Source organism: Geotrypetes seraphini, chromosome 4 (assembly GCF_902459505.1).
Source record: "Geotrypetes seraphini chromosome 4, aGeoSer1.1, whole genome shotgun sequence".
Classification (NCBI taxonomy): domain Eukaryota; kingdom Metazoa; phylum Chordata; class Amphibia; order Gymnophiona; family Dermophiidae; genus Geotrypetes; species Geotrypetes seraphini.
Window position 1 is genome coordinate 161,351,092 of NC_047087.1, and position 16,457 is coordinate 161,367,548.

Genomic DNA, 16,457 nt, shown 5'->3' on the forward strand with positions numbered 1-16,457 from the left:
ATCTTAAGCACCTTAGATTACTGCAATATCATATACTTGGGATCCTTTAAGAAAACCATCAAACATCTGAGAATCATTCAGAATACTGCCGTCCGTCTCATCTATGGTCTCAAAAAGTCAGATCATGTAAGCCCATTCTACAGAAAACTTCACTGGTTGCCGATGGAGGAAAAGATCATCTTGAAGTTTGCCTGCCTTTGCTTCAAAACCATAACAGGTTCATCCCCAATCTATCTTTCGCACCAGTTTGTATTTCCAGGCACCACTTGCACATGTAATACCTATCTGTTTACCTTCCCCTCCTTGAAAGGCTGTATCTACAAGAGATCCCTTGATAGAACACAGGCAAATGGAATAAATGTCTAACCACCCTCATTACAAATACCAATCCTTCAGGAAATCAATTAAAACCTATCTCTTTGATAAATTTCTCTGACTCCTTCCGCCTTGTATCTCCAAAATACTTGTTGAACCTCTGAATTGCTTACGGTTATACCTACCACTCTTGGCTCACTGAAAGGACACATTTGAAAGGACACATATATCTTATAAGTCTTCTGTCTCTGTCTGTGCTGGGGGGCTCAAACACAGACAGTGTTTGTGTGTATTCCACTGATGTTCTGAGACAAGGCCATTTAATCTTGTTAATGAAGTTAGCTGCTTGAGACAATGGAGGTTCGACCCCCCCCCCACTGCTATGTACCGGTTGAGAGAGATAAGGGAAGTTTTAGCACCTTTAGATTTAGACAATGAAGCACATATCCTGCTCACCCACCCACCCCCCTTTCTTGTCCAATCCCCTTTTCTTGTGTTGGTTACCACTGACCCTTGTAAAAAATGGGTATAAAAACTGGATTTAAGCTAATAAAGAACAGGCAATTTCTTTAGGACACTGTCTGCGTATCCTTCCTTCCTAAGGGGAATGCCTCCAGATATCTGAACAAGTGACAGGGTGTGTGCAGGGCAGTTTCGGGACCAAGAAACGGACCCTGTTCATTTCAATTTGTGGGCTCTTGTCTGGGATGGACTGGATGGACATCACCAGTACTTTGTGAGTATTTCTGAATTTTTTCTGTTCTTTAATACTCACTGGTATTGGCGTCCTGTTCCAACCCTTTATTTATTAAGTAAGGCTTTTGGGAAGCCTATTTCTATTGCGCAGAGTTTTTTGGAAACTCCCGCTGAAAAATAAGCAGCTGCTGTTCCTTCGGGAAGAACGATATTATTTATAGAAACACCTGCCCACTCTGTCGCCTGTGTTTTTGCATGCGCTTTTCTCTTCTATCACTTTAGAGATAAGATTTTATAGAGTATACGATTATATTGTATATTATTAATGTATCTCGCTTATAAGGTAAGGTAAGTGAAAATTTCTGTATTGTTATATTGTTTTTGTTATGGGCCATAAAGGCACTTAGGATTCTCCCCCTCCTAGACAGATGAGACTTGTAAAGCTTATATTGCCCATGTGTGTGACACTGGATATTATCTTATTAACCCCTGGGTAGATAATATGGCTGGTTGGACTGAAGGACTTCATAGTTCGAGTCCGTTTCTCCGAGATGGGACAAATGTTAAGTTCCATATGGATATGATAAAGGGTTTGTGTTTGGGGGATCATGAAGCATGGCCGTACTATTTAGGGGACCCACACTGGGACAAAAAAATATATGAAAAGGGGAGGCATTAACTGGCTTACACATGCTCCTTATTTGTCAGCCACTGCCAAAGACAAAACTTCCAAACTGTTCATTCTCTCCCCTGCTCAATTACATGCAGCAGAAAAATTTATCTGTGCTGCTAGTCCTCCTCCATATCATTTACAAGTTCCATCACCCAGTGCTCCTCTTAAACTTTATCCCTCCTTATCTAAGGAAGATATGCATCTTATTATAGATGGCATTGTCGGACACAGTCCCCCCTGGGACTGGTCTAAAGTTCCTAGTGTCAGCATTTTAGAGCCTGCTACTGTCACTGCTACAGCTTATAAACTTAACACTGAAGCAGGAAATGCAGTTATGTGGAATGAATTGCAGACAGAGCTTGATAGGTGTTTTAAATCTAGATCTTCCCTTCCCACTGCAGTAGCTTGCAAATAGAAATCCGGTGAAACTGTTGTGGATTTCTGGAAGAGGATTAATGAAACCTGGACCCAAGAGGCAGGTCTTAGTGCCCATGCAAATATGGATTCCCTACTTATTCAGGCTTTCCTTTCTAACATCCGTTCTCCCTTGCAAATTCTGGTCAAACAAATGATTTCAGAATGGCCCACTAGTTCTTGTGCTGAATTTCAGAATAAATTAATGGAAAAAGAAGCCACAGGTTGCTCTGAGATCTCTAAGCCTCGGGAAATCCTGCATTATCAGGGCCAGCTACCCACCTGGGGACCGATTCTGTCCGCTCCTCTCGGAAGAGGGGGTTGCGGGGGCTCCTGCCTCCATTTGAGGTGTTAATAATCCATCCAGAAGTACTGGATGTTTCAATTATGGGGACCCTGGTCACTGGCTTAATCAATGCCCACATCCCAGACCCCGCATTGCCAGTTCAGTCCGCCCCATCCGTGGTGCCTATCCCTGCCACTCCTCCTCATTTTCCCATCTCTTGGCACAACCCCCCAACTTCCCAATGCAGGGACCCAGAAGTTTATACCCCAGCATTCACTTTGGTCTCTGCCTCTGCCAAGGATTCCCCCTTGATATCTCTTATTGTCCAGGGGAGCCAAGTGCCTTTCCTTGTAGATTCGGGTGCCACTTGTAGCACCATCAGTGAGGATTACTATCAGGGTCCGCGCATGAATGCTGAACCTTCCATGGGAATTAATGGGGTTTTGACTACACCCCTGCCCATCTAGATACAGGTTTCACTCTTTTCCAGCACTCCTTTCTTAGTATTCCCCATTGCCCTGTCAGCCTTCTTGGTCGTGATCTTTTCTTCCCTGGATGGCTCACTACAGATGATACAGGAGGTTTGCATGTCCTTTCCTCCGTCATTCCCATTCGCCCTCAATCCACCCTTTACCTTTCCACTTGCCCTGACATACTTTTGCCCCTTCCCCCAGACTCCCTGGTTTGGGCTTCCACTGACAATGATGTACCCTTCACACTTCTCACGATGTCCAAGCCCTCCTTCGCAACATTCATACCCAGCATATGTCTGCTCAGTGCCTTAGTGGTTATGAGGTTATCCTTCTTTCTAATCCTAATCTTACCATTAGATATTCTGCCCCGATTTACGGCCCCACCCTCCTTTTAAATGGCTCTCAAGGGTGAACAGGATTCCCTTCCTCTCTTTTTTTTCAGCTTCAGTCCTTTGTTACCCCCTCTGAACTTGATGCCTGGCATCTGGCAGGTGCCCAAAGCTGCCCTTCGGACGGACTTTGGTGCAAAGAGGGGAAACCCTGTATACCAGCTGCTTGCTCTCCCTTATTCATTGCCCAATATCATGGCATTGGTCACCGCAGTGTTCGCTCGACATTTCAACTTCTTGCCAGTGATTTTTTCATTCTTGACCTTCGCTCCCTGATACAGACATATATAGCTCGACACCTTACTTACCCCACTTCTCCTTTTACACACTTACAGATTGACTTTACTCATATTCCTCATGCCACCGGGACTTGCCAGGATTACGCCCTTGTTATTGTTGACATGTTCTCCCAATGGCCTGAAGTTTTTTCCCACTACAAATGAAACTGCTCAGATTGTGGTGAACATTTTACTTCGCGAAATCATCCCTAGGTGGGGATGTCACACACACATTAACTCAGATAATGGTCCTGCTTTCACTGCCAGAGTATGCAAAGATTTAGCTATCGCACTCCACATTGAATGGAAATTTCATCTCCCATATCACCCACAGAGTTCCGGTATTGTCGAACGCATGAACAGGACTATTAAAGACAAAATCAGGAAAGCCACAGCTGGCACGTTTGTGAATTGGAAAAAATTCCTTCCTATTGTTTTAGCTGAAATTAGGATGTTGCCAATTTAAAATGTTTTTTATTTTTCTTAGCAGCAGTTTGGATATATACATAGCCATCCCAGACCAGTTTGGGCACAAAGATATTTCTAATGTATTCCAAGGATCCTCTTTATCACTGCAGAGATAGAGACGCTCCAAAGAGACATTAGCTTTGTGCCTTTTTCCGAATATGAGATGGTTATGATATACATTATTTGTATTACTTATGTGTTCATCTTTATTTTGGTTTTCTATAACAATGTGTTTATTTGCAGAGTTAAATTCAGCCCTGCACACTTGACAGATGGAAAAATAGCTTCACGCCTAAAACTTTGTGTTTTATGTTTTGTCTGTGCCATGTGGTCTGTGTTTTGTCTACTTGTTTTACTTTAGTGGGTACCCCAGGATAAATAACATTGGCCATTTCTAGAGCTCTTTTCCCACTTTTTACTAGCCTAATTGCACAATGTTCTTTTTACTTATAGCTTTCATATTCTAAATGTAGCTTAGTTAGGGGTTATATGTTTAAGAAAAGGTTATACAGTGTTTATTCTATGGTGCTCACTAGATATGAACCATTCAGTTTATTACATAATTATGGTCTCTCTGAATGTGCCATAATAGTTATATGCAGCACACAAAAATATATCTTTTTGGAATGTCTGATTAAGAACCTTAAGTAACTGAATATTGTCTCTCTTTTGCCATAACTATACCAAGTAAATGCATTAATATTGTCACATATTGCCACATTCAGTACATGCAACCTGGTCTCTCTCTCTTTCTCTATCCATTCAGTGGTTTCTCTCTCGTTTTTTATCTCTTATTTGGATCACATTGGAGTACAGCTGCTGAATGATATCTGGACTCTTTTCAAGCCGGTGTATCCCTCCCTGTATGCACAGACATCATTTAATCCCAAGGGTGAACACTACCAGTTTCCAGTGAATGACAGATCCTGTGCAGACATCATTTCATCTCAAGTATGCATCTCACCAGTTTAAAGAGACTGTCAGTTCCTGCTGGACTAATTCATCCTCCTGCTCCCTGTCCGCAAAGATCTTCTACTCCTCTACTTCTTCACACACGTTTTACTACCTTGGAGCTGGACATTTTTGTTTTCACCTATTCTTTCCACAAAATGTTTCCTGTTCATTGGATCTATGGATTCAGGACAGCAACCTTCCTAAGAATGCTCTGCTTTACATTTCAACCTATTTACTGAACAATAGAACCTACTGCATGTCAGCCTAGAGGCCTCTGGGAGATTATATCGATCTAACTCTGGCATGGGAATGCAGATAGACTCTGTGTGCAAGTAGCCCTGATTGCCCTGATTGAATCATGACTAGCTAAAAGGTGTTAATGTCTGATTAAGAGGGTGCTTAGGATAATGGTGCACAGATCAAGCCAGAGACTTAATCCCATCAGGTTTCTCACCCTCCTTTGTCTATTAAATTGACCATTGTCTCAAACAGTTTGCAAGTTCTAAACAGAAAGATACTGGGAGATACAATATTTTCTCTATTCAGAATAAGATTCCAAGGTATAAAAGCCTGCTCTCTGCAACACACATACAGCTCTCTTTTTCTATCAAGACACACCTCTCTCTCTTTCTATCTAACTACCTCTTGGCTCTTTGCTCGGCACTCTGGTTCGGTCTTCACTCTCCCTCTCTCTATCTATCCTTCCCTTTATTTATCTAACACGAAGCTTCCTAGAACTACAAGCTTCTATGTCCCTCTCTGCCTCTGACCTCTGTAAGGCAGTGAGACTGCTTGCTCTCTGCTTAAGTGTAATGCTCTCTGCTTAATTGTAATGCTTATAAATATTACTTTTCTGTAAGACTATTTCTATAATATATTCTTTATGCAATCACCTCTGGTCGTGTCTATTATTCTACTTCCTGGTGAGTCATCTGTGAGGGAACTGAACCTGGGACCTGGCGTTTGTCAGTACGCCTTTCACTTAACCCCTACCACCTAATATTGTGGGGGCCACTTTCAAACTGACAACCATCAGTATATCTCTATATTAAACAGAGTGAGAAAAAAGTAGTATAAACAATATACTGAATAGAATATTTCATATTGTTCATTTATTATGTATCCCTGTACAATAAGTACCCACACACAGATACCGGCTTTTAAGAATAGTTAAGATAGCATGAAAAATAAAAAAAAGTTCTATTAACTTCTATTTTGCCTATTACTAATTCTGATGATTTTCCACTATTAATACAAAAGAACTTCTGGATCATATATTACATGTACTGCAGTTTAACAATAGACAAAACAACTTTCATTAAATAGTCAATTTATGATTTTTACAAATGAGGCTCAGAGCTATTTTGGAAGCAGTCATTTTCTGTTCTCAACTATTTTGCCATTCGGTTGGGCTACAAGCTGGAATTTGCCCACCCTCTGACAGATTGGTTCATGGACTCTAGCTATAGTAAGAGCACAGAATTTTGACAAGAAATCTGCAGCTAGATATGACAATGTTGCTGCTTACCACTTTCAGAATACATGATGGGTACAAAATTATTTTCAAATTAACACAATTTTTCAACATAGAGTTTTTTTCTGAGTTGTGGTACAAAAACATTCTTCTGAATGTAAATAAAGTCACAATCTTCAAGTAATAACAAATGATTTTAAAATAAGTTTATTAGAATGCTTTAACAGTATAAACACAAAGTTTAGAATCTGATCATTTGTTCATGTTGTCTACTTCTTTGGAATGACCTTATTTCCACTCATAGCAACAGGAATAAGCAACTTGCGGTATTCCAGAGGAAGATGACGCTCTATAAGCACATGTAAGGGCATCTTGTTGGTCACTAGCCCCTGCCTTCATTCAGAGGGAAGAAAAGATAATGCCAATTATAACCAAACTAGACTATCTTGGTATAAAAACATGGCAGCTCACTATTAGAATATTTTTTTCCAGTGCATGATGGATATAAACAGAGTGAAACTATCTGAACTATAGTATACAATGGATATATCTTGCTTATTAACTTTCACAGCAATTAACCAAAGGCAATTAACCAAAATTATTCACTCTTACATAATATTTTAAGTGAAAAAATGGTACATGGATATACCACTTGTCTACTAATGAAATAATATGTAAATAAACATTAGTACTGCAAAATCTCATCTATTCCAACACTCAGCAACCCCCCACCATGAAGAAAACCCTGCAAGAACTATACCGAGTCTAAATTAATTATTCTAAAACTTTACTAGATACAAAAGTTAAACAAAAATAAGGTCAATACAAATAAGACAAAACATACTTTGCTAAACCCATGCTGAGTCCCATAAAGCTCTTAAAAGAAAAAAACCCTCCAAACCAGCAAATTTCAGTGAAGAAAAAGACCAGAATAAATTCTAGAAAAGAGATTATGTCCTTACCTTGATAATATCTTTTCCAGTAGATGGGTGTGTCATTCTAGACAAACGGGTTATCTCCCCAAGGCCGCGAGCCATATGCAGAAGAAATCCATTCCAGATATTTTTCCATGGCTCTCCTACTTCACTGGGAGCTCTACTGCCACTTGCAGTTAGTACCCAAACAAACAAGAACTCCATCGACATCAGGTGAAGTAAGGACAACAATGGGAAATTTCCCAAGCAAATCAACTGTTCTGCTCAAATATACTAACTCTTGAACACTCAATGAACAAGTAACAGTCAACAGAAACATCAAACCAGCTCTGGAAGTAACACTGTAGATGCTAAAAAGAGATTATATACTTACCCTGGTAAGCTTTTTCCCAGTAGATAGGTAAGACATTCTAGAAAGATGGGTTATTTCTCTATAGCTGCGTGCTGTTGCAGAAGGAATCCACTCCGGATTTTTCACTCTGTGTCTGCTGTACTTCACTGGGTTCTCTAGCTCCACCTACAATTAGTACCCAAGCACTGAGAGCCCCCCAATACACATGAAGTAGAGGCATCTGTAAAAACAGGAATAAACAAACGGTTCTGCTAAAGAATTAACTCAACAGTATTGTTAACTGCCAATACAGGCTACAAAGGAGCTCAGAAACTGCTCCCATAAAAACTGAAACATATATACAAAATCTTCCGAGCCACCAAGGGCTGATGGGCATTCAAGAATCAGCCTGGAGAAGCATAAATAGACTAAAACAATAGACAGGCGCAGTAAGGACTGGGCAGGGGTCTAGAATGTCTCACCTATTTACTGGAAAAGAGCTTACCAAGGTAAATAAATAATCTCTTTTTTCACTGCAATAGGCAAGACATTCTAGAGAGATAGGACATACAAAAGCAGTGGGCTTGCTGTGCTGCCCTTGAAGACTAGGAACCAAAGACAGAGTGCTGTCTTGCCGCCACATCCACTTCTGTAAAATTTGGCAATCGTGTGAAAAGACAATGACTTTGCTGCCCTGCAAATCTCCTCCCGGGAGACAGCTCAAGCCACGGCCCATGAAGAAGCCACATTCGTGGAAGAATGCGCCTTGACGGAAATATGAGATTGCTTCCCAGAAAGAGTGTAGGTTGACAAAATGGCTCTACAGATCTATCTGGAAAATGTGGCCTTGGAAGCAGGAGTACCCTACTTAACTGAAGGAGTCAGCACAAACAAATGGTTAGAGAAGGGGTCCTCAAACTTTTTAATCAGGGGGCCAGTTCGCATATCTTATTTGTAATGCAAAAAACAACAACCAAACAAACATGAAAGAAAATACAATATTTAAAATGAAGAACAATTTTAACCAACATAAACTTACCAGTAATTCAATGGGAAGTGTTGGCCTGCTTTTGGCTGATGAGATAGTCAATGTCTGGTTCCATGTTTATCACTGCCAGTTGTAACAAGTGATGCAAGTTTGCATCAGTTAAACTCTGATTTGAGATTTCAGAAACTGTGGGCCCAGTTTTCTTCCGTTCTAGAATGGCTGGCTCCATTGGAATGCGATTGTCTTCAAGTCCTGGGATCGATAGTTGCCATGCTGGATGTGGTTCCTTGGGCAAGGGCACACATGCATCCTCTTCAGTATGCTTTGCTCTCTTGCGGGGCTCTGCACGGGGATGCCTTGCAGGCATATCTACCTTGGACTCTGGAAGTCTGAGCAAGAACGAACTGGTGGCTTCTCCTGCAATCCAGACAACCTGTAGGACAGTCCATGAACCAATCTGTCAGAGGGTGGGAAAATTCCAGCTTGTAGCCCAACCGAATAATGTCCAAAACCCACTGGTCAGATGTAATGTGCATCCAGGCGTCACTGTGTCTAAGGCAGATGGTTCAGAACGGGAGGTGGAAGGCTGGGAATGCTTGTAGCAAGTATGCTGTCATTGTGAGCCCTGTGAAAATCTCTGCAATGTGGCACTTGCATATGGTCGAGATTGCTGTGAGTCACGGAAATTTTTTTTTTTTTTTTCGTTTTGAAATCTTTATTCATTTCAAATCTTAAATCAAGTACAATAAATACATATCATAAGTTAACTTTCAAAAACATCTGACATCTTATAATTAATCCTTATAAAATAAAATAATATCTCCCTCCCTTATACATTTATAAAGATGATTTATTCAAGATATACTCAAAAATACCCTCCCCCCACCCCCCTTAATGTCTTAAACTTTATTATTCAGGAAAGAATAATTTTTAATCTTTACAATAATCTATAAATGGCCTCCACACCTCTTGAAACTCCCTTTTTGGACAGCTAACGCTTTTTCCATTTTATATATATGACAAACTGAATTCCACCAGAAACAATAATTAAGTCCACTCCAATTTTTCCAATTGTAAGTGATCTGTTGAATGGCAATACCAGTTAAAATTAATAATAATTTGTTATTATTAGATGATATTTGTTTCTTTGCTCTCATTTCTATGCCATATAAAACTGTGTCATATGATAATGCCACATGATTTTCTAACAGGGAATTAATTTGATTCCAAATTGATTTCCAAAATTCTAGTATATAAGGACAATAGAATAATAAATGATCTAAAGTCCCTGCTTCAAGATGACAATGCCAGCATCTATCAGATTTAGAGCTATCTAATTTTTTTAAACGAACAGGGGTCCAGAAAGCTCTATGGAGCAAAAAAACCCACGTTTGTCCCATAGATGCAGACATTGTACATCTCATTCTCCAAGACCAAATACGTGGCCATTGAGATACCGTAATTTCGTGCTTAATCTCAATGCTCCAAATGTCTCTAAGACCATTCCTTGCTTTTTTTCCCCAATAATCCAGATAATAATTTGTACCACTGTGCAGTACTACGAAACTTTGCCCATAGATCCCACAGTAGAGATCGCTGACCTCATTCAGCATATCCTTTTGCAGGCTTTGGAAAATGGGACTATTACTGACAGAGAGTATCGTTTTTTGTATCGGAACCATCCAGTTATTCCTGTCATATATTTTGTCCCCAAAATTCACAAAAGTCTTACTTCTCCAGGGCGTCCTATTGTTTCGGGGATAGGTTCTTTGTTGGAACCTTTGTCAGACTTTGTGGATTTTCATCTCAAACAACAGGTCACTCTAGCCAAGTCGTATATAAAAGACACTACATCCATGCTAAACTGGCTTCAAGAGTCTCACTCTGTTCCCCAGGGGGCTCTTTTGGTTACTTTAGACATCACGGCCCTTTACACCAATATCACCCAGACCAGTGCATTGAGGTTGTACGTAGACATCTGGGTATCCTCAATTTGCCAGCAGCCAGAGTAAGAACATAAGAACATAAGCAGTGCCTCCGCCGGGTCAGACCATAGGTCCATCCTGCTCAGCAGTCCACTCCCGCGGCGGCCCAGATTTTCTGGTAGTCATTGCCAGCATTGCGTTGCAAAAAAACTACTTTATGTTTGATACTGAATTTTTTTTGCAGATTCAGGGCATTGCTATGGGGGCTACTATGGCCCCGACTCTGGCATGTCTGTATGTAACAGATTTTGAAGAAACTCATATTTACACTTCCACTCACTATACAGATATCTATGTTTGGAAACGATACATAGACGACATTTTTTTGGTGTGGACGAACACTGTAGATGCCTTTCATTTATTTTTACAGTGGCTCAATACCTGCAACCCACATTTACAATTCACTTCTTCAACTTCCCACACTCAGATTGCCTTTCTTGATATACAGATTGTTTTGTGTCAGGGCCATTTTGAAACCACCATATACCGCAAGCAGACTGATAGAAACAACTTACTGCATTACGATAGTTACCACCCAGTTCATTTGAGGGATAATTTACCCGTGGGCCAATTTTTGAGGCTCAGACATCTATGTAGCGACAGAGAAGAGTATAAATTACGTTCTGCAGACATGTGGCAACGGTTTGTTGATAGAGGGTATCCTCAGGGTATCATCAAAAAGGCCTATAAAAGGGCCCTATATGCTCACCGCACTTACCTGTTACAGCATTCTTCTGTTTCCACAGAAGCCCGAATGGTGTGCACGTTTGGCATTAAAAAGATCATCAAATCACATTGGCATATTCTCCAGGTACATCAAGGTTTTTCTCAACCTCCTTTGTTTGCGTTTTCCAGAGGCAGAAATCTACGAGATCATATTACCACCTCTCAGTTTATTAGTGAACATACGAGCACTCCTGAACATCTTAAGGGTCATTTCAAATGTGGACATTGCACAGTTTGTCCTTATGCTCTTGAAACAGCTTGCATTAGTCATCCTAACTTACCTAAGTCTCACACTCTTCAACATCACACGGATTGTGAATCTCAGGAGGTTGTGTATATGATTATATGCCCGTGCAAATTGATGTACATCGGACACACCACTCGAAGTATCAAAGTTCGCATTACTGAGCATTTGAGCAAAATCAGGAGGGGCGATATGGGGGCCCCCTTAGTGCAACATTGGCACTCAGTTTCTCACCAGCTAAATGATCTCCAATTTGTAGTTTTGGAAGTGGCTCATTTAATGAGAGGCGGCAATGTTCAAGCTTGGTTGTGGAAACATGAACAAAGATGGATATTTCATTGGAGAACAGTGACTCCCACTGGGTTGAATCGAGAAGTCGAATGGTGGGCGTTTCTCCACTGATGATAGACAGTTCAGCACATCATAAGTACTGGGTGCTCAGCTGAATACTGACGTCACAGGAAATGAAAGATTTTTTCCTCTGAATCAGGTATCCTACTGACAGCGTTGAGAGTTTCACTTTATACACTATTTTCCTTTGAAGATTGTAAAGCAGTACCTTCTCTTTTTTTTTTTTTGTCTAGGAAGGATTTAAAATTGAAGGTCGCACATAGCGTAGCGGGTTCTCTGAGGAAGCCAGTTTGGCGAAACGTGTCAGAACCTTGCCGGACCATCGCTGTATGGACATTTAAGTTAAGTTTTTTGATTTCACCATTTTTGAATTTATAAGGTGTTGGACATTCAAAATTCACTTCATGGATATATAAAATTGCAAGTAGTACTTTTAATGACCTTTCTACCCAAACAGTTGGTGCAATGATAGATTCTGTGAAAAACTCTATAGGGGTTTGTTCCCCACGTTGAGCTTTTTCCATTCCATTCTTGGATTCTGAGCGCCATCCGGGTTCAAAAGGGTATTAAAGGTATTTTGTTCCTTTTTTTTGTTTTTGTCGACAGCCTTATAGGAGACATAAGTTGCCATTCCAATCTTAACCAATCTGGTAATTTTTCCATGAGTTCTGGGAGGACCCAATACATACCTTGGTGCATTATATAGGATTGATGATACCTATATAAATTTGGAAAATTTACCCCTCCCTCTGCAATTGATTTTTGTAAAGTCACTAAGGCAACTCTAGTCACTTTACCCTGCCAAATAAATTTTGTAAGAATACTATTTATTTTTTTGTAAAAAGACCCCTGAAAAAACACTGGTATCATTCCCAGTTGGTAACAAACCACAGGTGAAATCATCATTTTAACTGTTTGAACTCTTCCCCACCATGAAATATGTAAAGGATTCCATTGCTCACATAATTCTGTAACCTTCTGTAAGATATATTTTTCATTTATTTTTATTGTTTCTTCTAATGTATTTTTAATCCAAATACCTAAATATTTTATTCCTTCTTCTTTCTAGACAAATGAAAATGTATCAAATAATCCTGATGTATAATAAACATTAAGTGGAAGGACTTCTGATTTACTCCAATTTGTTTTATACCTGGAAAATTTTCCAAAATCATTAATCAAATTAAGTAAATTTGGAATTGTCATTTCAGGATTCCTCAAATAAAGCAAAATATCATCTGCATAAGCAGAGACCTTATATTCCTGATCTCTACGAGGAATACCCTGAATCTCCTTTGATTGTTGAATTGCTAATAACAAGGGTTCTAATACTATATCAAAAAAGCAAAGGAGATAATGAACACCCTTGTCTAACCCCCCTCTGCAAATTGAAAATCTCTGAAAAATTATTATTAATATATAATCTTGCAGTAGGGGAGCTATATAGCGTTCAAATCATTTGTATGAATCCTGAACCAATTCCAATCCATTCCATTGTTTGATACATAAAGGACCATTCCACTCTATCAAAAGCTTTTTCAGCATCTAATGAAACACAAAAAGCTGGATCCTTAATATCTTTGGACAAATTTAACATATCTAAGGCCAATCTGGTGTTGTTAGAAGAATGTCTATGAGCTACAAATCCAGTCTGATGCATTCCAATGAAGTGGGGGAGAGCCTTAGCCAATCGCAAAGCTAATGTTTTAGCCAGTATTTTCCCATCTACATTTATTAAAGAAATAGGTCTGTAGTTTGAAACCAATGTGGGATCTTTATTTGGCTTTGGCAAAACTGTAGTAACCGAATCTGCCATAGTTCCTTTTATACTGCCATTATTTAATTGTGTTTGATATAAATTTAACAGATAAGGTAATATTGTAATTTGAAAAGATTTGTAGAATTCTACTGTAAAACCATCCCCACCTGGAGTGGATCCAACTCTAAGGGACCCCAATGCTGTTTGTAATTCTTTTAGTGATATAGGCTTCTCCAAGCTTTCTTTTATATCATCAGGAATTTTTGGTCCTTTAATTAATTTTAAAAATTCTAATCCATCTTTTTCCTTGTCCGAATAAGGCTCAGAAGAATACAGGGATTTATAGAATTTCAAAAATTGTTTTATAATTTCATCCGTTTGAGAAGATGCATTCCCTTTTTCATCTTTTACCATCCCTATTTTTACTTTTCGTTTTTTCACTTTTAAATAATTTGCCAATAATCTTCCCGCCTTATTCGAATTTCCATAATACATTGTTTGTTGAGAGAATAAGTCTCTTCTTACCATTTAGAAGAAATTTCATTATACTTTCCTTTAATTTTTAATAATTCTTGTAAAGTAGAATTATCCCAATTATTAATTAAGTGTGATTCTAATCTCTTTATTTCTTGTTCCAAATTGGAAAATTGTTTTTTAATTTGTTTTTTGGTAAATGTTGAAAAGGAAATAATTTGTCCTCTTACGTAGCCTTGAATGCATTCCAAATTGTTTCTATAGATATAGAGATATCTTTAGTAATATTAAACTGAAAGTATTCATTAATTTTTGACTGAATTCTCTCAACAAAATTTGAATCTGCAAGCAATGTATTATCAAATCTCCATATTGATTTATTATTCATTTGATCAATTAAATTTATTTTGATCCATACTCCACCATGATCAGATAGAATGATTGGATCAATAGAAGCTTGCGTTACATGTTGAACTAAGGAATCTGAAACAAATACATAATCTATTCTAGAGAAAGATTTATGGACCTGGGAGCAAAAAGAAAATTCCCGATCATTAAAATGAAATATTCGCCATATATCATGCAAAACACAATTTTGTATCAAATTATCTAACCTTAATGACTTCATACATCTACTAGGTTTTTTTAATCCAAAATTGGATCTATAACAGCATTGAAATCTCCAGCCACAACTAAATTAGAAGCAGCCAATGGTAATAATTGCTGAAGATTTTTTAAAAATTCCATTTTTGAATTAGGTGCATATACATTGGACAGTGCCAAGGTAGTATTTCCTATTATCATGTCTATATGGACCCATCTTCCTGACGGGTCTATATTTTTCATTTTAAATGAGGCATTACACTTTTTATGAATTAGAATTGCTATCCCTGCTTTTTTTCCAATAGCTGGCGCAAAAAAACAATGCTTTATCCAACCACATTTTAATTTTTTAGATTCAATAGCAGACAGGTGAGTTTCTTGGATAAAACAAATGTCACAATTCTGTTGTTTTAGGAAAGGAAGTGTTTTTTTCCCCCTTTTAATAGGATGGTTGAGGCCATTTACATTGAGTGAATATATTTTAACCTCCATTAAGAAAATTATTACTAAATTCATATATCTGAACAAATAATCTATTATGTTGTAACCTTTTCATTAACATTCCTTTCTTCCCATTTTTTCCTCTTTCCTCTTCCCTTAAATTAATATTTAACTTCATACTTAATAACTCCCCATAACCCAACCCTATTCCCACCCACAGTCCCTCCCATACAAACTTACGAAAACAGGCAAGTTTCTAACATCCCTCCCTTGATAGAAATTATATAAGGTTTTCCATTCCATATTAATCAATATTTGATATATAAATGTAACTTTAAAATATAATTATATCTTGATATATTAATTCAATATTCTTAAAAGTTATTTAAATATAATTCATTAACCAATCAAAATAACCTAATAAATTCATTAGAGATATTTTAAATTTCTATTTTCTTAAACATCTGCATGACACCAAAATTCATTATTACACCTCAATGCCATCAATAAATTTCATTAAGCATCAATCAAAACAATAAAACCATAACTGATAATGAAGAAAACTTCTTTGCACATCTGGTTTGTTGACTGGCCAATGGCTGCTCCATTTTGGTTCGACCTTTCAGAGGTGCAGTCCCTTTTCCTTGCTTACTTAAGGCTGACCTCCCATTAGAGCATGAATCTTGAGAAGCGTCTGCAGGAGGGATTGTAGCAACATACTCTTCTTGACCCTGGCTTTTTTAGATCCCTCCTGACTTGGCCATGGTGAGATAAGGTGTTTAAAGGACTGATATATATGGGTCCTAAAAGACTGGCACAAACCCACTGGATCAGTTTATCCGGAAGAGACATGAACAAAATCTAATATGACTACGGATTTGTTGGAAACCACTGACAGATTACCACCTCGGGTCAATGCCTTAGGTCAAAGCCGACCAAGATTTATAGATTTTCTTAAAGACCACATTAAAATTCCTCTAATTCTGGACTTGTTCTCTCCTTTTCTGCAACAATTGGAACAGCTTCCTGGAATTGAGAGGTACCTGACATTTCAATAATTTTTGGCCGCATGAGAGCCTTTGGTAGGCTCTGAAACATTATAAGAAGCAGGCAATGAAAAATCATTTGGATCTCTCTCAGCAGAACTGTTAATCTTCTTTCCTGTGGTACCAGTTGGCTTCTTTAGCACAGAATGAAGTA

The 16,457-nt window shown here is 38.5% G+C and overlaps 1 protein-coding gene across 8 annotated transcripts in view; it reads right to left on the bottom strand.

Moving 5' to 3' along the window:
- Positions 1-6,036: 6,036 nt before the first annotated feature.
- CENPT (centromere protein T) overlaps positions 6,037-16,457 on the bottom strand; it is an 822,208-nt gene continuing 811,787 nt past the window's right edge. For all 8 annotated transcript variants that reach the window (XM_033941803.1, XM_033941802.1, XM_033941796.1 and 5 more), the window contains one exon: positions 6,037-6,813. In XM_033941803.1, coding sequence (XP_033797694.1) covers positions 6,690-6,813 — 124 coding nt within the window. In that variant the 3' untranslated portion in view covers positions 6,037-6,689. The remainder of the gene's footprint in view (positions 6,814-16,457) is intronic.